We start from the raw sequence: 21,818 nt of genomic DNA, 5'->3' as shown, positions 1-21,818 counted from the left end.
CAAACCTTATTAAAAAGGATAAGGATAGCATCAGTGTTTTTGTGTCTGACAAAATTAGCCATTTTAATTAACATTAATTACATTGGTCTAAGCCAATACCAACTCAGGATGCTGTGTTGTTCCTCTTTATAACCACACTCTGAAAGCACTGATATTTCTCTAATTGTACATAAAACATTATTAATATATTTCACAGTCAGCTAAATTTCCCATTTTTAATCTTACTCTTTAGGCTTGCTCACATGTTGCATCATGACTCCAGTGGCAGCACATTTACACATTTATCATCATACAGAGATAAAGAAGCAGGTCCCCACCCCCAACCCTCCCACACAATTGAGATGGCATGATGTCATGATGGGGGCTTAATTAAAGTATTGGAATTTTATTCTAAATTAATTCAAGTCCTCATCACTTTGTTTATCCATAGATTTAACAACAGTATTCACTTCATTAAAGGGGCTCCTGTTACGCAAAACTAAATTATTATTAATTTTTTTTTATGAAAGGTTTGACCATAGTGTGTCAACATGGCTACACAAATAAATTTAAAAACTACAACAGTCACAGAAGGCACTGTAAAACATTTCATTTATAGACTTTAGATTTAAATTATTGCAAAAAGTCAAACAATTTTTTTGTTTTTGTTTTTTTTTAATAGAAGGTAATACGTGTCAGAACAACCTGGTGAATTTTAAGGAGAAGTTTTGAAAGAGTAATGTAAGAACTAATTATTTATTTATATAACCACACACATCATATGTGGCATAAAATATAGCAAAAAGTATAATATGGGCTTTTTATATCAAGTAGATTGAGAAAGGTGGAGGTTGAGTATACTAATATTTTTCATATAGTTGATTAGCACCACTTAAATGACACTGACTTGTCATTCAAGCTATATGCATAATTTCTTAAATGTGAATTGTTATACTATGCAATAATTATGTGATAATATGAGTGGTCCACAGTCACTGCAACCTTAAATAGTACAATCAGAGGATAGTGCTGATGGAAGAGCACTTCTACCACTCTGTTTGGACAAAAATAAATAATAAATTAATATTAATAAATTACATGTAGGAGTTAATATAAATTTATATTATTTTGAATTTAAAAGTAAACAAATAAATAAACCTAAAAAATACTGTTCCCAATGTGTTACTGTGTATGTCCACAGCAGGGCGCTGTTGTCCCAGTAATCTGTGTAACAGGAGTTCAGTTTGCCATAAAATAAAAGCTGAGAGCTATTTTTTAGCCTTTTATAAAATGTAAAAGATGTAAACAGAGGGAACTGTCAGTGACGTGTCTTGGGAGACTGACAACAGAAGAACATTTATCAACTGAAATAGTAAAAAATAATAAACAAGGCTGTAAAGCAGGTAATATGACTAAAATGTGATTTTAACACAACAAATTAAAAAAGTTAGCTATTTTCTAAGATTCACGTATGAAAGAATTGTGTGTGTATTTTCATTGTGTTTCGAGAAGGGTGCTTCTAGTAACCATAAAAAAATAGCTGTTCAAAATCACCTCACACAAGCAGAGTAAATAAACCTGGAACCCTTTGTCTAATTATTCAGCACAAACAAGTGTTTATAGCCCTGTCAAATGTGCATATTTTCGCAACTAAAAACACATTGAAAAGCCGAATTACTGCTGTCAGCTGATCAGCTATAGCTCAGTTTGTGCTGCATATAGACAACTCACCTTATGCATCAGGAAAACTGCACAAAAATCACAGTGTGAAATAGCTTTATATAATGGCAACCGCATTATCCACCATACACAGATGACATATTTGTCCTTTTCATATCATTTCTCTCTACAAATAAGGGCATATAAAAGGATTTAGATTTAGAACATGCCATTTAGCTGCTGTGAAAAGGAGGGATCAGCGGGATGCCATGAGTGCTAATTAACATTTCCTCTCGTAGATGTTGGAGAGATGGGACATGTGTCTCAGTACCACTCTATGCGCTTTTTCTGAATGACAGTCAATGTGCTAAAGGTGACAGTGTATTCATTTCTAAAATCTCAGCTTGGCTTGCTCTCACCTAAGAGGGCTTATTAAAAATGACATCATTTCTGCTTGTATGAGGTGGCAATAGAGCCTCGTTCCTCTGGAAATGTGTTTTCTGCTCCGTACATTGTGAGCTAATGTTATATAACAGAGCGAGGCGTGCTGTAATATGCAATCTGCAAAGAAACACTAGGAAAGCATGCCCCTTTACACCAAGATATGTTCGTCGTATCTTGGCACAAATTTTAAAATACGAAAAGGAAATCTCATGGGGATAAACCAGGTTCAGCAAACTCAAACGGCCAGCATTTGATTCACAGACAAAGGCAGGTTTTATTCAGGGAATCGTCGCTGCTAGTGTAATTAAGTAAAAACAAAACCTAATCCCCGCCTGCAAAACTGGCCTGCAAACTGCTTCCTGATCGCTGACATCCTCTGACACACTGCTGTTGTTCTGCTGCTGAAATGCATATTCCTCCCCGGAAATTTCTGCTACACAGCTTTATGGCAACCAGCCTCTCCTCACCAGAGTGTTTAACCTCATGCCGACAGACAGTAAGGTGGAGAGGTGTACAGAGCACAAGACAATGTTTCTTTATTCACCACCTCCTGCCTGCCTGCAAGATGCCTGCCAGCTCAAGAATGGAGTAGCTAAAGGATCAAAGGAAAGCTGAGGACAAGGAAGACGTGCCAACTTGCAGGAGAAGATTGAAAATATAGATGTGCAAAGACATCAAATCCTGATTGTTCTTTTTTCCATTTTAGTGCGCTATACGAAAAGTGCTTGCTCAGTCAACCTAAAATGAGTTAATTTGGTGACTTTGAACTGGGTTAACTCTAATAAACACCTGGAGCAGAAACAATGCAAGGCAAATGTATTTATTAGTTTACATAAAACAAGTTAAACCCTAAAAACATCTAAAACCCTCATCAGCCTAACATTTTCAAGTGAACACAGTCCTGCATTACTAACAGCACCATGTGAAACCAGACTTTCTAAATGTATTAGTTAATTTCTTCCAATGTCCATATTGTAGCAGTTCTGTTTTTATCCAACTAGTTCAATAAAAGGGAAATTAAGAAATTCTACTAAGTAGTGATGGTGACAAAAACAGATTTTTTTTTTGTGTTGTAGAATGTACTCTTTTAGTACATTCTAAATATTATTAAGGAGCAGTCTTGTATAACATTACTAGCGACCCAAAAGTTTATTTTATTTTAAGCATCATCACCTGTAAGCATCAAGTGTAAAAGTATTGAAAGTATCATTTTACCCTGAAGTACTGCATGCAATTTATTCTAAAATTTACTACTCAAGTACTTTAAACTTTTTTGCGATCACTATAGAATATTTGACTTAATAAAAAAGGTTTATTGGTTTATCCTTATTTATAAGCATTTTAGACAAAATAATGAGATTAGATGTTTGTCACTGCCCTCCACACGTTTCCTGCCAGACGAAGTGACATCATTCGGTGCAGGTTACATGTTTTTTATATTATTAAAATTTGCTGATTTTATGTGGTTTTAAAACAGATAACGTAGTTGATTAGAACTTTGCAACGGGCATTAAAATATAGTATAATTGAATTACTGAAATTACACATTATACTGGTAATTAGTATTATACACTATGCAACTCATTATATAACTGTTTTAAATGAGATATTTATGTTATTTTAAGTGTTGGGTTTTATGTAAAATGATTGGATCATTCTTTAATCAAAAAGAAAGCAGAATGATGACGGATTACTACTTGCAGTGTTGTTGATTTAGCTACAGCTTCAGCTATTTCACTCTGCTCTTCACTTCCACACACAAACCTCACGTGACTTCTGTAAATCAATAACAAGACAGAACAGAAATTTACGTGAATTAACAAGTGATATTTCCCTGCCCTATTAAAGAGCTAAAATTTTAACTATAAAGCTGAATATAATTTTAAAAATAAATTAATATTGCAAAATTAAAAGCTTACATTAGATAAATGTTTGAATCAAAAGGTGAAAGGGGTCAATAATCTATGGGGTGGTTATTTAGCTTGTTAATACAAATATACATGAATCGTTATAAATAGATAAATATTATTTTTTTAAGTTTTAAGAATAACAAAATTTGTATCTGGGATACACGAAATGTACCTTCATTTGTAGAATGGCCCTTGGCGTTTTTCTACTACAGTAGCCCTCCGCTACAATTGGAGTTCATTTGTGTGGAACGGTGCGATCACACATCTGCGCTGGTCTCTTGAGTGTGTGTGTGGGTCTATATCAGACAGCACTGGCTGTGTTTGCGAGTTTAGCCAGCATTACTGTGCGTCCTCTCCCTGTCTAAACCCCCGGTGGAACGGCGGGTCGCGTGCTACAGGTGCCACCCAGCGCCCCCATCTGTGCCTGCCCAGCTACCCTTGGCCGCGCGATCGCCTGTAATCAGGAGATAGTGAGCGCGCGCTTGCTTCATCTCCCCCCGCCCTGACCCCTGATCAAGTTCAAAACACGCTCGCGCGCTGCGCCACGCCACGCGCGCGCCCCTTTCCCCCGCGCGCCTCATTCACGCAGCCTGGCAGTCGCTTTTAATCTCGCGGCAAATTGAAGCGGCGGGGGAGCGAGCCCCGTGCTGCACGCGCCCTATTAATACAGCACGCTCACTGTCTGCCGCAATTAGTCACTGTTTACTGCCGCAAATACCCCCTTAATGACGCGCGAGAGGGGAGAGCAGGGGAGAATAGAGGGGGAGAAAAGAGGAGAGGAAAAAAACAGAATGAAGAGAAGAGGACAGGTGAGGTGAAAAAATAGGCAAACAGATGAGAGAAAATTAAACGAGGATGACTTAAGAGAGAAGAGAAGAAAAAGAGAGAACAGAGCAAGACGTGTAAAAAAAGAGAAAAAAATAGAATAAAGAAAAGGAAAAGAGGACCAAAAAGGAAAGTAAAAGGACAGTGATAAAGAGGAGAACAAGGGGTTGATAAGAAGAGAAAAGAAAAATGAGACCAGGAAAAAGAATTAGTTACATGGAAGAGAAAAAATCTAAATAAAGTAAATATGAGGAAAAGAGCACATAGGAGAACAGAAGGACAATAATTGAAAAGAGGAGAACAAGGGCTTGAAAAGAAAAGAGAAAGACAGAACAAGATGAGACAAAGGTAAATGCTGAAGTAAAAACAAGATGGCAGGAGAACAGACAATATAGAAAAGATTAGCATAGGGAAAAATAGGACAGACCAGGAAAGAAGAGTGAAAATTGCAGAACAGTGAATAAGAAATAGAAATAGAAAAGGAGAAAAGAGAAGAAATTTGAAGTTGTGCAGACAAGAAAAAGGATTGAAGGGGAAAGGGAAAGAGGAGAAAATAGGAAAAATAGCACTGAAGTGGATAGGAGAAAGAGGACGATAGGGAGAGGAAGAAAAAAGGGAAATGATGGAAGAATAGAAAAAGTGAGGTAAGGAGGACAGGCAATAAGAGTAGAAGTTAAATGAGAATAACAGCAGAAGGAGAAGAAGCAATGAAATTTGGGGAGGAACAAATGTAGTATAAGTAAATTTGAGTCAAGGTGAGGAGGATAGAGTGTACAAAAGAAGTAAATAAAAAAATTGGCAGGTGAGGAGAGAAAATGAGAATAGAAAATTGGAGAAGAAAAACGGTTTGCCAGAAGAAGAAGTGGAAAAAAGAAATCAAATGTCAAAAAAAGCGAGGACACCATGAAAGAAAAAAAAAAGAGAATTGGATGTCAGAGGGGAAAAATATGTTGTACACAGGGCTTTTATGTACATCATCTGGCAGAAAACAGCCAAAAAACTAATACAATTAATATGCAACTAAAATAACATTACAAGCTATACCTATGGAAGCAGTGAAGGTATTCCAATTTAATTTAAGCAATTAAATTAAAAATTAAAAAATTATAATTTGGTGAGTTTAGGTCTGTCGGTTAATTGCAGTTTAGCCTGCTGAAGTTGACTATAAAAGAAGTATTACAGAAATCCTCCAGTGTTTTAGAGTACTGGACAGTAAAGTGTGAATTGTGAAGGCTTGCATGGTTTTGTATTCTGTCTGAATAAGGTTCATCTTGTGAAGAAATTCCATTTTCGGGTTCCATGATAAACCACGGACAATCAATCCATGAATACACTGCGGCTGCAGCCTCGTGTTCCCCCTCCTCTGTCTTCCCCTATTCTAATTTGCAGCTCCATGGAAGCAGTGGCATGATGGTGCTCTCAGCTCCACGAGAGGACAAATGACTTTAATTACAGAGTAATTGCCGAGTGTTGTGTTAATTAAATCTTGATCAGTTTAAGTAACTGAATTGCTCCCACATAGAGACCATGCTGTGACGGGCTGTCTCGCTCTCCCTGTCACCCGCACATCCTCTTTCACATACAATCTTTACCCCCCCCCCTTCACCCCCCCATCTCTCCTTCTCACTCTGTATGACGATTGGCTTTCAGCGCAAAATACAGTCGTAATGTAATATTTTAATTCTCTCTTTCACCAAAGTCATTAAAGTCCATTGTATTTGCCTGGACCATAGACAAGCTTATCTCGGGAGAGGACCATTCACTCAGATAATTTCACTCTACCACTATTCAGTTAGGCCAAATATATCCAGATCCTATTCTGGAATGTTGTGTCCGGTGTCTGTGGAATGCATGCAAGCCCTCTTCTCTTATTTGCAGGGTCTTAGATTAAACACAATTTGTTAAAAAAAAAAGCATTTTTCACCAACTTTCTCAGCACCACGTCGCTTCCCAAAATGGCATAACAAACATGATAGAGTCCAATCAAGAGAATGCAATTTTAGATACATGCATTATCTTTAGGTTCCTGTTGCTTTGGCTAAATTGAATCCTCTTATTTTAATTGGCCTCCATTCGGTGTTCTGCTCAAGGCAATTCCAACTGGGCCTTGCTTTTGTTGCTGCCCATGCTCCAAAGCCCCATTCCAGAATATTGATCGTGATTGTCCTAATCTCTGATGGTTTTAATTGGAGGCTGCTTTAAAAAGCACAAAGAGGTAAACAGGCTCAAAGGTGATCAGAATGCATCTCTTAGTTAATATATGCATCAGGTCCAGTTTGTATTCTTTTGTGCTGTGAGTGAACAGACAAAAACAAACCTTTAATGTTCCTAAAAGCTAAAATAAAATCAGCGACATTAAGCCTGTGATGAGCCAAGTTTAAAGCATCATGTAGAAATCTTACCTCAGAATATGGTTTTAGTGATACTTGGGAAAACACTGTATCTGTCATTGCCACTTAGGGATTAGAAGTCCACTACACTACACTATGATCTCATTTACACCTGTTTAATTCATTTGTCTGAGCACAGCCAAAACACATTTAAATACACTCTAAAAACAGGTATGATACAAGTACTTTTTGTACTCAAAGGTACATTGTTTATAATTGTACCCTCAATGGTACAATATTGGTCTTTACAGGGTCAGATTTGTTCCCTCTGAAGTACACAGTCTTTCCTAACAGCAGTAAGTACAGATTTGTACCATTTAACCAGCCAAAAGGTACATTCAGTAATCTGTATCACTGTACTAATAAACAATATTTATTTTAAATGAACATTTTTTCATTTGAAAACCAGACAATTTTCAATCACCAAATCATCAAAATCAAAAATTGTTTTTGACACATATTCAGTTGATGATAACTTTCACTGAAAGGTACTTTTTTGTACCTCAATATAAGGTACAGCCCCAGCGACAAGCTTTGTACTCTTTTCTTAGTGTGTACATGTAAATACAAATATAGGTCCAAGCAGCAATCCGTAGGTTCAAGAACATTTTGCATAATGAGGATCAGTGCTAAAAACTGGTTGGCTGGTGGCAGCCATATTTTTTAACTTTAGATTTGTACTAAATTTGTTTTTTTCGCCTAGATTTTACATACTGTACATCAATCTAAAAATGAGTTTCCTTGGCAAAGTTATCAGGCAAACTAAGCGGCTTTATTTGCTGCCAGCAACATGTGGATAGCTGAATAGTATAAGATGTTTACTTTTTTTTATGATTATAAAAGGTAAGATGATTAATTGCTCATAAAGAGTCTATATGTGGCCATGTGTATCAAGATTCATGGTCATCAGCCAAGTCCAAGGTTGTTAAAAACCTGCAGAGACCTGATTGGTTGATACAGTCATTTTTGTTTTTATATGAGATCAGTCTAAAAGATCCTGTTTCAGAACAGCAGATACTAGGGCAAAGCCAATTTCCATGTCCATTGGAAAAACCTTGGTCATATAAATTTTTTTTAAATTGCTATAGCACCACCTGGAGTTGCAGTTCCACCGCTGCAAAACATACCATTCAAGTTGAGGTTATGTTTGTGAGGATTTGTCTAAAAATATTAGTATTATTTTAAAAAAGTAGGCTGTGCATATTATACATATAAGCATAAACATACGCACAGCTTAATTGTCCAAACTGCAAAGTTTTTTTGTTTTAATTTTAAGAGTAGGTCTTATGGCTCAAAGGTTATTTATCAAAACATAAATTGGTGTGTTCTAGTGACCTCCATTGGCCAATCAGTGGCATTTTTGTTGTCCACCGAGATGCACACAAACTACATCTACCTACCAAGATTGTTGTCTCTATGTCTCACTCTGCAGTATTATTTTTATTGGAGAAACAAAAAAGAAGAACCTGAGCCAAAAAAATTAAATTCTACACACCTTCGCTGCTTAAACCCTAATTATGTAAACCATTTTAGGAGGTGGTCTGAGGTGGTCTTTGAGCCACAATATACAGCCAACTAACAAAACTCCTCCCAGTACTATCAAAACATCTGTTATAATTGTTGTGCTAAATTGTATATACAGCAGTGGTGTAAAGTCAACTGAACTTCTCTGTAGCGACCAGGAGAAAAAAAAAATCACATATTGCTGCTTTAAACATTTGGGACCTCTGGTGTTGATGCTTTGGAAAATGCTTCATCTAGTGATCATTTGATAGTTCTTTGTGAAGTTATGCTAGTGACAGACAGGTTTAGTAATACTGGCTTGACAGAAATCTTCTATCAATTCCACTTTGCTAAGAGCACTGCTGCATATACTTTGTATCAGTGAGAAGTTTCATATGAAAAATTTTCAATTCTGTGTACATATTATTAAAGTAGCTACTAAAACACCACAGGATTTTTTCCCTCAACAGATTTAAGGCTTTACTGACAATCCACTTGTTTGCTGTGCTCTTAAAGTTCAGATTAAAACATATTGTGAGTCTACAGTCAGTAAGCAGATAGTAAGCAACACACCATCTGATCAAACATATTGCAAAGAGTGGCAGGCATTTCTGCTTTAGCAAAATGTAAGCCTGCTTTCATTACTGCACTGAGTGTATTTATTTGCATATCAAAATAGTAATAAAAAGCCTGGGCTTGTCTTCAGCTCTGAGTCATTTCTAGTGCTAAATTGTGTTGAAAAATGAATGAATGAGATTCTGTGCTTACAATCCTTCCTTAGGCAACTTTTCATTGTTATACTTGTTCTCTTTTATAATTGGTTAGATACTTTGTTTACTACACACATTGCTGTAGGATAACAAATGTGCAAATGTCTTGAATGTCTTCTATAGCAGAAATGTGCCAGCAAAAAAACTATAAAAATGAGTAACATGTGCCTTCTTTTTTTATCTGTGATACTTTTCTATGATATTGCAAACCATACACATAAACTGCACATATAAGGTTATAAGATATGATATATGAAGCATGTATATATGATATATGACAAATTATGGTATGGGCCCATTTTCAAACACTAATAGACATTATTTTATATTATATACTATTATTATATACTATATATATACATGCAACCTTTGGAATTCATAAGGGGATGTTTAAAGTGTGTGTGTAAGTGCTGTGTGTGTGACAGAAAGAGAAAAAGAGAGAGAGAGTTTGGTAGAGTGGCGGATTAAACAGTGATTAGACAGTGAGGATGGTACTAAGGAAAGAGAGAGAGAGAGGGAGAGAGAGAAGTGATTAGAAATTCTGAGTTGCTGACACATCTCTACCTCTCCAAGCTTTCAATTTAGTGAAGGATCAGACTCATTTAAGTTACAGCAGGATTACCAATCAGTCTACTGTGACATTTTTATGAGGGAACCCTTTAACTTATGAACCTCACCACTTAGGTGGCACTAAAGGTTCCACATAGCACAACCACCTTCTGCGAGCAACACTAAAAAGAATGTTAGCACAGCTAATTGTGAATTAAGTGAACTCTACACACTGCTCATGGATGTAGGTCAGGTCAGCACTTGGCCTGTCGCCTGTCAGTCATGAGCTTTTAGAGGTTGGGTGGAAAAATCATTTTACAGCATAAAAAAACTAAAAGACTTTAGATGTAAATAGGTTAAATGAAATGGCTTAATCTAAGTATTAATTTGAGTTGAATAAAATATGATTTTAGTTGTTACAACAAGATGTAATGTTTTTTTCGTTTGACACTTCAGAATTAGAATTGTCCATTGCCTATCCTGTCTTTCTGGATCCAGGATTTTTACATGTATTCACTCAGAATTTGCTACATTGGCAGAACGGCAAGTTACTGTCAAAGTCTATTTTGAAAGATTTGTAGAACACACAGGCAAAACCATAAAGACAAACTGATCACTCCAGCTGAAAGAAAGGAGAGATCAATAAACACTGAATATTTACAGCGTATGTGCCATCTATCTGTAGATATTTGTATAAGAAAATATTAATATATGTCCAGGGCTAAATATGATTGTATAGTTTTAAAAATAGCCGCAGCAAAAGCAAAAGTTTTGCAGACATGATCACTAAAACTATATTAAATATACATAAAACATAACTCAAGAGCCCAGACCCACTTCTGAATATTGATACCAAATTAAATGTGATGAATTCAGCTCCTTCATGTCCTTTTTTTTCTTATCGTGAGCTACGTAAATATTTAAAGGCTAAAATCCTGATGTAATACAAATGACAACAACAATTCTATAACCTGTATTTTAAAATGTTGTTCTAGAAGCAGGGTCAGAAACAGTTCTATACAATGTAAAACCTTTAATTAAAGCATTTAAACTTTTAAATGGTTGGAACAGACATTTAGAAGATAAAATACACGTTCAAAAGGAACTAGTTTTATCTCCAGCACTAACTGTGCTGTGCGCACACACATTTTGTTAGTAAGGTCAGATGAACGAACACATTCACACTCTGTCCTATGATGCACTCAGAATGTTGCACAAAGCCTCCTCCAGCACATCCCAAAGATTCTCAATGGGGTTAAGCTCTGTACTCTGTGGTGGCCAATCCATGTGTAAAAAAGATGTTCACTTCAATTATGAACCACTCTTTCACAACTGAAATGAATCCTGGCATAGTCAGCTTAAAATATTTCAGTGCCATTAGGGATGAAAAAAAAACATTGGTAGAATAACCTGGTCTATCTTCAGTATATTCAGGTAACGTTAGTCAGCTGACCTCAGTCTTTGAGCACATACTGTTGCTGAACCTAGACCTGACCAACGGCAACAACCCCAGATCATTTGCTCAGTTAAATCCAAGTGGCGACTTTTTTTTTGGGCCGGGCAGTGTAGATGTAATATTAAAAAACAAGGGTGGGTTTGTGTAGCCTACCTAAAGCAATGACTGCAGAAAAGCCATTCATGGTCACTAGTTTGATGTATTATCTGCAGTGTGTTGGAGCACGCGCAATCCAAGTGGCGACTTTTTTTTTGGGCCGGGCAGTGTAGATGTAGTATTAAAAAACAAGGGTGGGTTTGTGTAGCCTACCTGAAAGCAATGACTGCAGAAAAGCCATTCAGGGTAACTAATTTGATGTATTATCAGCAGTGTGTCTTTGGAGTGTGTGTTGGAGCACGCGCGCCCATTCACTTATCTAAAATTTAAAAACCAACGGCAATGTTAGCTAACTGAACAGCAGGAGCCCGAGCCAACGGCCATTTCATTACAAACTCACGGGAAACTCAACTATAAAGACGACAGAAGAAGCTCTACATATAAACACTTCAGTTAGCTTAGCTACGTTTTATGTTGATATTCATGAACTACACACTTTAATAATAAATTATTAACAGAAACAGAACATGAGGCTCTGCGGACCAATCACAGCTGCTGCTGTCCTGGCTACGTTCAGGGCATGCGCAGAGTTTTGGCTTGTGACACTGATCAAGTAGTTGTTGATTTTCATCTAGTTTATAAACAAAAATCATCAACATCATTAACATACATTAATTAATGTGTGTGGAAATACATTGATTAATAGAATGCATACTGCTCCCTTGCATTACTTGAACACAAAATATCACATAGTTTTAAGAGTTTATTGTTCATAGATCATAGCAAATGCATTCTTCTGACTGTGCTGCATAAGTCACATCTCAGTTCTTGTTCATTATTATAGAGTAAAAGTAGGACAATATAAGATGAATGAAACAATGTATAAGCTTACGTTTTAGGCCTACAAAACTAAACGTTTTTGAGGATGTGTGTTCTACGCATTAAATTATTTCCTTGCATCATAATTTAAAGGCTCCTGCTCTGTTTTATCATGTAGTGTGAAATAAAATAACCATTAGGCCTGTATAAAAATAAGAAATCACAATAATGATGAATGATTACATAATATTTTTTCATCTAAAGTATTTGATTAATTAATTATGTCTAATTTATTTTCTGTACAGTGGGATGGTTGCAAAAGTGGAAAGACAGTATTTAGACACATTTTTCAACCAGTACACATTTCATATTTCACCACATTGGAAAAAATCACAAAAAGTGTTACAACTGTCCCTGGTCTTCTTGGCACAGCTTCTTGTTTAGCTTTCTAACTAGTTACACTACTCTAATCAATGTATTTGTCGAGAATCAACCAAATAATGTATTGTATAGATAGATGTACGCTTTAGGATAGCTAGTTGCCTAATATGTTTCTAAGGGATCAAGGTCCCAAAATCCCCTAAAGTAATCACTGTAATTGCCGAGAAGTAAAAAAATACTGTGCATGAAATAAAAACAGTCCATGTAACCTTATTAAAATTGTGAATATAATTCTTTCTCATCACACAACATTTGATAGTTTTCCTTTTTCCCTTTTCAAATCTAAGTGCCTCCCATTGAAGCCTGCGAGTCTCTGAACACACTCCCGCTTCTGGCAGCCCCCCTGCTGTTCCTCACAAACGCGCCGTTTACGCCAGAGCCGGCCAAAGCAGGAAGCGGAATTAGCCCAAACTCCAGCATGCTAGCGCAGTGATCTCTGAAATCAGCACAGAAACCTGCGGTCTGGAGGGGACAGTCCAACCGCGGAAACACTAATCTGGAGATTATCAACGGAACCCACGGGAAATAAGGCACCGCGGTTTTGCAGCTCATGTTTGAACAGCTTTGGGAAGGTTTAGCCGGATGCTAAGCTATTCTGTTAGCAGCAGCATCACTCCTGCTCGCTTCTAGCTTGCAGATGTTTTTGCTTTATTTAGCTACAAAACATAAATTATATTGGCGATCAGGAAGATAGCTAGCATCCACAGACAGAACTATCTGCAGTATGAACGGGCTCAGGTTAAGCAGAAACAGTAAACGCTTTTAAATGAGGATTTAATCGGGGAGTGAAGTGCTGAGATGTCGGAGGACAGGTGGTCATGGACACTGACTGGAGCTACAGTAGCCGGGGTTTCGGCGCTGTACCTGCCCGCCGTGCAGCGAACAGTCCCCGGTGGAGATTCAGGTAGGTTCAGCTGTCACGTGCGTTTAAAAGCATACGCAGCCAATCAGAGCGCTGTTTTACACGGCGTGCTGAAGCCGCGCGTGCACGAGGTGTTGAACAAAAACACAAACAGTGTAGTTAAGTTAGTTTTCTCTGAAGCACCGTCACAAATGTTGCATCGCGGTGCTGGAGTCCTGGAGGCTGCAGGATGTCCCATTTCTCATTCAGCAAATCATAGTTATGCTCACCAGCGCCCTTACTGTGGCCTCATCTATTAGCAGCATCTACACGCACTCAGAAGCACTCTTTACCTACAATTAAAGAACCCTTTCAGCCCTGAATTAGGTTCCACTGATGGAAAAAAAAACAATATAAGAATTATGTTTTTCTGGGATGGACACATAACATGACTCTAATATTTTAAAATGTACTCTATATAAAATGAAATCCAAATAACTAAAATATTAATTGCATTGCATTGTTTAGCATTTTTATTTCATATTTGATATTGACCTTTTTTATTTCACAAACAGTAATAGTAGTAAATAAACATTATAAAATGTATTCTAAACCATATATTATGTGTAAAAAATAGCGCTCACTTTGCCTCGTCGACTCTAGTGATGTTTTTCAGTGCAGTGGGCGGGGCTAAGCTACTGTTTCATTGGCTGGTAAACTTTTTCATTGGCTTGGTTCATGGTCTATCCTGATAGCCAACATGCCTCAATTGAAAAAAAAAAACATTTTTATACATATCATTACAAATGTAATTGATCTTGTTTAGCTGGATGAAGTGCAGAATACTTTGGAATAAAAATGCTAAATGTACTAAGCTTGGGGTAGTATTTGTATATCAAATCAAATCAAATCAAATTTATTTGTATAGCGCTTTTTACAACAGGTGTTGGCACAAAGCAGCTTTACAGAAACATGATTACAGGACAAAGAATCAGGCAAAACATTACACATAGAAAATACAGAATACAGAACCCCCAGTGAGCGCGGAGGCAAGGAAAAACTCCCTCAGAGCTGCAGGAGGAGGAAGAAACCTTGGGAGGACCAAGACTCACATTAAAGGGGGGACCATCCTACCACTGGTCAAACGGCTTTTAAATAGAAATTTAAAAAGTCTTTTATACATCTATATAGGTTTTATGTACTCAGGAGTGTAATAGCGCCACTAATGGCTTGGATGTAATCTGTAGTGGAGAGTAAGATGGATGATGAGCAGCTGATCTGTGGTGGTGGTGGAGAAGAGCTGACTTCAGAAACTTCCATCAGTCTGGCCGGACAGGAGACGCGAGAGCCTGAGGGTCCAACATCGGTATCGGGTCAGACAGGTGGGCAGTCAGTAACTCGGAGGAAGGCAGAGAGATGGAATTAGTTTTGACTGGATTTATGCAAAACTGAGAATATTAAAACATTATCAGAGTGTGGCAAATGACTCCGGCAGAACTGAATAAAACAGCCTAACTAAAGGCAGAGAGCCAGAAGGTAACATAGACATGGAGGCACCCTGAAACACCAGCATCCACCCACTCCACCGTCCACAAACCTGAGTGACCGTGTGCAGTGGGAGAACAACAGCACCAGCATCTCAGTTTACCACAATTTCCTCTGTCCATGAACCCCTGAATCTGCAGCCTTATCTAAAGGGAAAAACATTAATTACCAAAAGCTAAACTAAACAAGTAAGTTTTCAGTCTAGACTTAAAGATTGAGACTGTGTCTGAGTCCCGAACATATTCGGGGAGATTATTCCAGAGTTGAGGCGCTTTATAAGAGAAAGCTCTTCCTCCTGCAGAGCTCCTCTGAATTTTAGGCACTACTAATAAACCAGCACCCTGAGATCTGAGTAATCGCGGTGGTTCATAACAGGAGATGAGGTCTTGTAAATACTCAGGAGCGAGCCCGTGTAGGGCTTTATACGTTAACAGGAGAATTTTATAGTCTATGCGGAATTTGACTGGAAGCCAGTGCAGTGCTGATAGTACTGGACTAATATGGTCAAATTTAGTAGTATAGTTTGCTTCTGCTAATATTAGGGAAACATAAAACACATAAAGACATATTATAACGATTGCACCCAAGCTATGTTTGACACAGAGCATTTTTGACAGTGATGCAGTTTTTCTTATCTTTTTTGCTTAACATGATGGTTGGGTTGAGCTTAATGGAATCTATCTAGTCTGAAAAGTGTTTTGCTAACATAAAAAGATATCAGAAAGTGCTAGTTTGTGCTAGTAACGTTACCTGGCAAAAACATTTAGATAAATATCCAACTGTACCCAGTAATTATCCTTTAAGAAGGGATGTCTTTCTCCCATAGAAAGCTGCTTGAGAAGCTAAAGAAAGTTTCAGGGGGGGGGGCATCTTAGCTTTATCTCTTGTATTTATGGAAATGTCTTTCAATACTGTGATGTAATGTTTTTAACCAGACAAAGAAAACAAATAGCATCAATATCTTGTGTGCATGTTGCTTTAATTTGTGGCAAACACATGCATTTGAACCCAGGCCTCTCCTGCCCTATTGGTCTACATGCTGCATATGTCATCAAAGTGTGGACATTGAAGAAGACTTGGGACATTGTTTTGTCTGTGTTGTATTCCTTTAAGTAATATGCTGTTAAATAGTTGTAAAATCGTGGTGGGTTATAACTGATATGGATCTCTATATTATAAGTATTGCATTATATAGGGTTAGGGAAGATATGTAACATTATCTCTTTAACACATCTGTTCTTTATCTGACTTGTTCTGAGGTAAATATATATATATATATATATATATATATATATATATATATATATATATATATGTATGTATGTATGTATGTATGTATGTATGTGTGTTCAGAGGTAAACTGTCTACATCAAACTGCCTGAAATGTTGCTAAACCAGAAAAACAGCATATCTTATTATAAAGAAATACAAGTAAGGAAAGATTCCATAAAAAATTCAGTTTTAAAGCAGACAGCAGTGTTTTTGTATGTTTTTATTTTGGTCCTGAATTCTCTTTGAGCTGTATTATTGTATAGGCAGGTAGATGCTGTGCATTACATAAAAAATTACATATCTGTAAACTGATTGTTTAATCTAAACCACTGATTTACTTAAGAATGTTACGTGAATGTTACATGAAGCTAGCTTAGCTTACCACAGTACAGGTTTGATTCTGTCTTCCTGAGGGTTCAGTGATACAAGTTTAGATGATAATCCCAAATCTGAGCGATTAAAGTTGAGTGCTTTTTATTGTTGGAGGGACAGAACACTGTAATCTATTATTTACTCCAACAAGCAGGATTTTTAGCCTGCTGACTAAAAAAATGTTTATCTTGGATAGCTGGCTATATATATGCAGTCAGTGCTCCACACCACAGTACAGATTGGACTCCAAACAATTGGTGTACTGCTGTGTTGTAGTCCATTTAAAATGGAGATGATACAATTGGCATAGTACTAGGGTAAAATATTACAGTATTCAAAAACATTCTTCATCACAATATTCTGACAGCAGACAAATAACAAAATTGATCAAAAAACATAAAATATTGTCATTTACTTCATCATCTACATACTATCCTTAGTTTATTGAAATATAGATAATAAACTGCTATGAATTTTATATTATTTAAAAAAAAACACTGGTAAATTAATGAGTGCAGCTCATTATTTGGAAGAATATAAGTTTGGTTGTGCTTTTTTTGGTTACGATCAATTATTCATTCTCAAGAAGAAAACCAATTGGAATGATCTAAACTAATAACACAAACAGTACTGTTGATGTGTTTTATTTAGCATATTGACTAAACAAAATACTTATGTGCAGACTAGAAAAAGTAAGTGTACCTTTGTATTAATGGGCATCTTCTTGAGTTAATTAATAGAGTGTTTTTGGTAGGTTAAGTGTGGATTGATTATGTCTAATATTCTTCTGGTTCAATTGTACTAGTTTTTGACAGTGATTCAGTTTTTCGTATTTAGTTTGTGTTACAGGATGGTTGGGATTAGGTTACTGGACCTGTCCAGTCTATAAATAAATTGTTTTGCAAATATAATTGGATATCAGAAGGTGCTATTTGTTGCTTCCTGGCTACCTGGCAAGAACGTCTTTATAACATTCCAGCAGTACATGGTAACTATCCTTTAAGAAGGGATGTCTTTCTCACATAGAAATCTGCTTGAGAAGACAGGCTGCTGTAGGTTGGTGCCCTCATGTATTCTGTTGACCACTTTTTTGTTAAATAACAAGAGACCTGACTTACATAGTGTAAACACAAAAATATGCTTGAGCCAGGCTTTTACTGTGACAAAAAGCTTCTTTTGAACTAGCTGGGGTAAAAAGAAAGTGTCAGGAGGGACATCCAAGAGGCTGTCCTGTTAGCTTTTTTCTCTTGTATGAATCCAGGGTGGCAGTGGAGGGGAGAGTGTTGGTATAAGGGGTGTTTTTGGAAGGGTGTAAAAAAAACCCCGGCGTAGCCCCTGAGCGTGGCGTTCAGGGACAGTGCAGGATGCTGAAGCGATAGAGCCAGCTGAATACTCGGCAGAAATTCTCTAGGTCTCAGTCTCGCAGCCCTAATCCCTTTAGGTGTGCTGCGCCCTGGAGAGGCTGAGCGGGCGCCCCACGGGACCGCTGTTGTCTAGGAATGCGAGTGTGGAAATGATTGGGATTAAGGGGCAGAAAGGCTGCTGTGGGTGCCCAGTGCTCTGCTATCACAAAGACACTTGGCTTCTTCCACTGCTGCCCCGCTTTCACTGCATTTCCCCCCACTTTGCTTTTTTTTTTTTCTTTCAGAAGCTGCTCCTCACGACCAGGCCCAGCTTTGCTGCTCCAGACAAACAGCAATAAACACATGGCCAAAAAAAACGTGTGATAACTTTACCTGTCTGTGTACATAACATGAGAAAATTAGATTAAAAGGAAAGCTGCACACTTGGAGATGTGAATGCGGTAGGCCTGACCTCACCATGTGTGAGTTGTTGTGATTGTGTTCATGGTTGTTCAGAACAGAGGAGTGAAAGCAAGGAAAATTCCAGCACTGAAGAGTGAGGGGTCTGTAGGCACAGATAGGAGTTCCAACGTGACAACTAAATAGACAACCGCCAGTGAAAATGTTGGAACTGCCAGCTGACGATTTCAGAATTCAGTGATGCACTGAACATTTGAGGTTGCATCAGAAAACATAGTTTATAGGATTTTCCAGCGTTCAGGCAGTGTTGCATCAGACAGCATTTCTCAGATTTTTGCCATATCTCAAGTTTCGTTCTGTTTACAAATAGTGAGCCTTTAGCCACGGCGGGTCGGGACAACATTTTGGATGAAAAATATTATTTCTGAAGTTTTTTTGGAATTACTTTTTTTTTGTATGGCAGTTTTTTTTGGGTCATTTCCCCCTTTTTGCTCAATATTCTTTTTAAGGGTAGATTTATTTATTTATTTATTTATTTTTGATCAGTACAGTAAAATTTAGATATAAATATAAACAGTAAAAAGCCACCAAAAAACTGCGAAGAACACCGAAAACTTCAAAATGTATTTGTCAATTAATGAAGTATGCCCTGTAATAAATGCCAGTAAGGTCAGTGACATATGCTGTAAACATTATATTTTTAAATATTATAGATAAATAAATAGTAAATTATACATTTTAATATAGATTTAAATAATATCGCGAAAATATCGCTTTATATATTGATATTGAATTATTGCCTAGCCCAGTTTTTTTCCAGTACTGTTTTTTTGTTCTCTTTGCATTTTGCAAATAATTTCTAATTCTCTGATGTTTGCTATTGTGTTCTGCAACTGTGCTGGCTAATCATCATGTGTGTTTGATACTTGTACACATGCACTTGTGTAAGACACCACCTGCTCTGTCCAATAGATGGCACAGTTTGATGTTAATTACCAATGTTCAGCCTGGTGACTAGTTGTTGCCAGGAAACAGGTAACAAGTTAATTTGTCAAGAAAATAGATAAAGATGTGCATGCAAACTACAGCAGCTGTGAGTCAGTAATTAGCTTTTTGAGTTGTTTTTATAGCAGGATCTTTAGTGAAAGCTGTAGCTGGATCATGTGTTTTTAAGGCTGATTTTATTTTACTTGATTTTTGTGTTCATGCCTTTGAGAAATAGAAGTAAATACAAATAGGTGAATCAGCAGAGGCTCAGAGAAATAAAGACTAAAATAAAGACAGAAAAGATTACAGACATTAGAAGAGTGTACGTAGAAGCATGTGATGCCCTGTGTGTGTGTGTGTGTGTGTGTGTGTGAGGGTTTGGGTAGAGGCTCTGGGACTGGGAGGGTGTGTTGTTTTTGTGTGTGTGATTTAATATGTGTGTGTGTGTGTGTGTGTGAGAGAGAGTGTGTGAATGCATATTGAGCATGAGCAGTGTTACTGTCTCAGACTGGGGAGTGTGGAAACACTGAATACACTTGCCTGCTTGTGTGTGTGTGTGTGTGTGTGTGTGTGTGTGTGCGCGCGCACGCCTGCGTGGGGATCAGGGGAGCGGCACGCGATGGAAGAGAATGAGCGTGTCGCTTAGGAAATGTCACACTGGGAAGATTTGCAGGTTTTGATCCAGGCAAATTAATGCAAAACCCCAGTGCAAGTATTTGATTTGGGAAAACTTTCGGGAGCGGACTTGTCTCTTAATAATAATTATTGGGTTTACATTAATTTCCTTCTCTGTTCTACCACAGGAGAGTTGATCACCGCTGCTTGTGAGCTGGGGGTAAGCATTAGCCGTATTGTTTAATCAATTCACTCATTAACTCTTAAAGGCATTAAGGAAGTTTAATTAAGTATGGGGAGAAAAAAAAAAGCTGATTAATTTACTTTTCAGGCTACAGGTTTTTTTTTTCTCCCCACTCTCTTTTCTATGCACTTCTTTTTACTAAGTTAGGGCTAGAGAATGCTATAATTTGCAACCCTGTTCTTCAAATCCAATTAGACTGAATGGTAAGGCAATGGCTTTTGTAGGCTTTGCCTTATGTACGGTATAAGGCTTATTATGCTCCAACCCCTCTTCTTTTTGTGCGTGTATGGGTGTGCGTCTGTGTAAGCCGCAAAGAATGAACTAAATCGGGTTACCAGTTATAATAAGTTTTATTATTTAATAAAGTTTATTACGCCACCATGATCCTTTTAGGGAGGCTGTGGCAGTGTCAGTATGCCAGTAATCCCTCCCTCTGTCCGTGTGGCCTGCTTGCCTGCCGGCTCTCCCCAGGGTTGGAGGGGTCTCTCCAGGGCAGAAGGCCGGCGGCCCTCCCCTCCTGCTCCCTGGAGCCCCGGATCCATTCTGCCTTAAAGCTCCCCGCGGCAGGGCTCTCGAGCTGTGTGTTCTGCACGTCTGTTAATGTACCACACGCACGCACCGACACGCACAATAACACCTCTTCTCCTTCGGCATGCACTCTCGCACCACGCGTGCCCTGCGTGATGTCATATATCTGCAGCGTACAAGTGGAAGCATTTCTGCTACACACAACATAGACACACGTGCAGGCGCACACACACAAACCTCCTATTCCACCTCATGCTCACCTTGTTGGCACAGCATCTGACCCTACCATCTGTTTGCCATACTGTCTCTGTTTCTTCTGTCCTCTCGCTGTCCTCTCTCTCTCTCTCTCTCTCTCTCTCTCTCTTTCATGGCCCACTCTTGCTCTTTTTCTCAGTCGGTCCTGCAGTATTTCTCTTTTCTCCTTTTCCCCTGAACTGCATGAGTTGAATTTCACTGTGGATTCCAACAAATCGCTGTATATTAGATAATTAGTTGAACAAATTAATAAGTTACTCAATAATGTATAAATAAGTGTTCTGTAAGATTTTATAATGCTTATAGGACACATAAAGTCATTGTGATAGCATTACGGAAAGCACAGGTGGCTATATGGCTTCTGTTGTTTTAAAAGAAGGAATTGCTTGGTTCACTGGCATTTAAATTATACTGGTTCTTTGACCAGCAGTTTAAAAGAACAAGAGTATAAAAGTAATTGACATAACTGTGTTAATTGTGGCAATTTTTCATATAAAGAGCACAGCATAGTTTAAACTTTACTAAACAGATTTTACTCTCCATCTTAGGGCCGGA

The 21,818-nt window shown here is 37.7% G+C and overlaps 1 protein-coding gene across 3 annotated transcripts in view; it reads left to right on the top strand.

The window, feature by feature from the left end:
* Positions 1–13,190: 13,190 nt before the first annotated feature.
* tmem260 (transmembrane protein 260) overlaps positions 13,191–21,818 on the top strand; it is a 38,661-nt gene continuing 30,033 nt past the window's right edge. The window contains exons 1-2 of one of the 3 annotated variants that reach the window (XM_022663750.2): positions 13,191–13,745; positions 20,425–20,456. In XM_022663750.2, coding sequence (XP_022519471.1) covers positions 13,640–13,745; positions 20,425–20,456 — 138 coding nt within the window. In that variant the 5' untranslated portion in view covers positions 13,191–13,639. The remainder of the gene's footprint in view (positions 13,746–20,424; positions 20,457–21,818) is intronic. The other 2 variants (XM_007252497.4, XM_007252498.4) reach the window with 2 other exon arrangements.

This window comes from Astyanax mexicanus, chromosome 14 (assembly GCF_023375975.1).
Source record: "Astyanax mexicanus isolate ESR-SI-001 chromosome 14, AstMex3_surface, whole genome shotgun sequence".
Taxonomy (NCBI): Eukaryota; Metazoa; Chordata; class Actinopteri; order Characiformes; family Acestrorhamphidae; genus Astyanax; species Astyanax mexicanus.
Note: the sequence above shows the minus strand (reverse complement) of the source record. Positions and strands in the feature narration are given on the sequence as shown.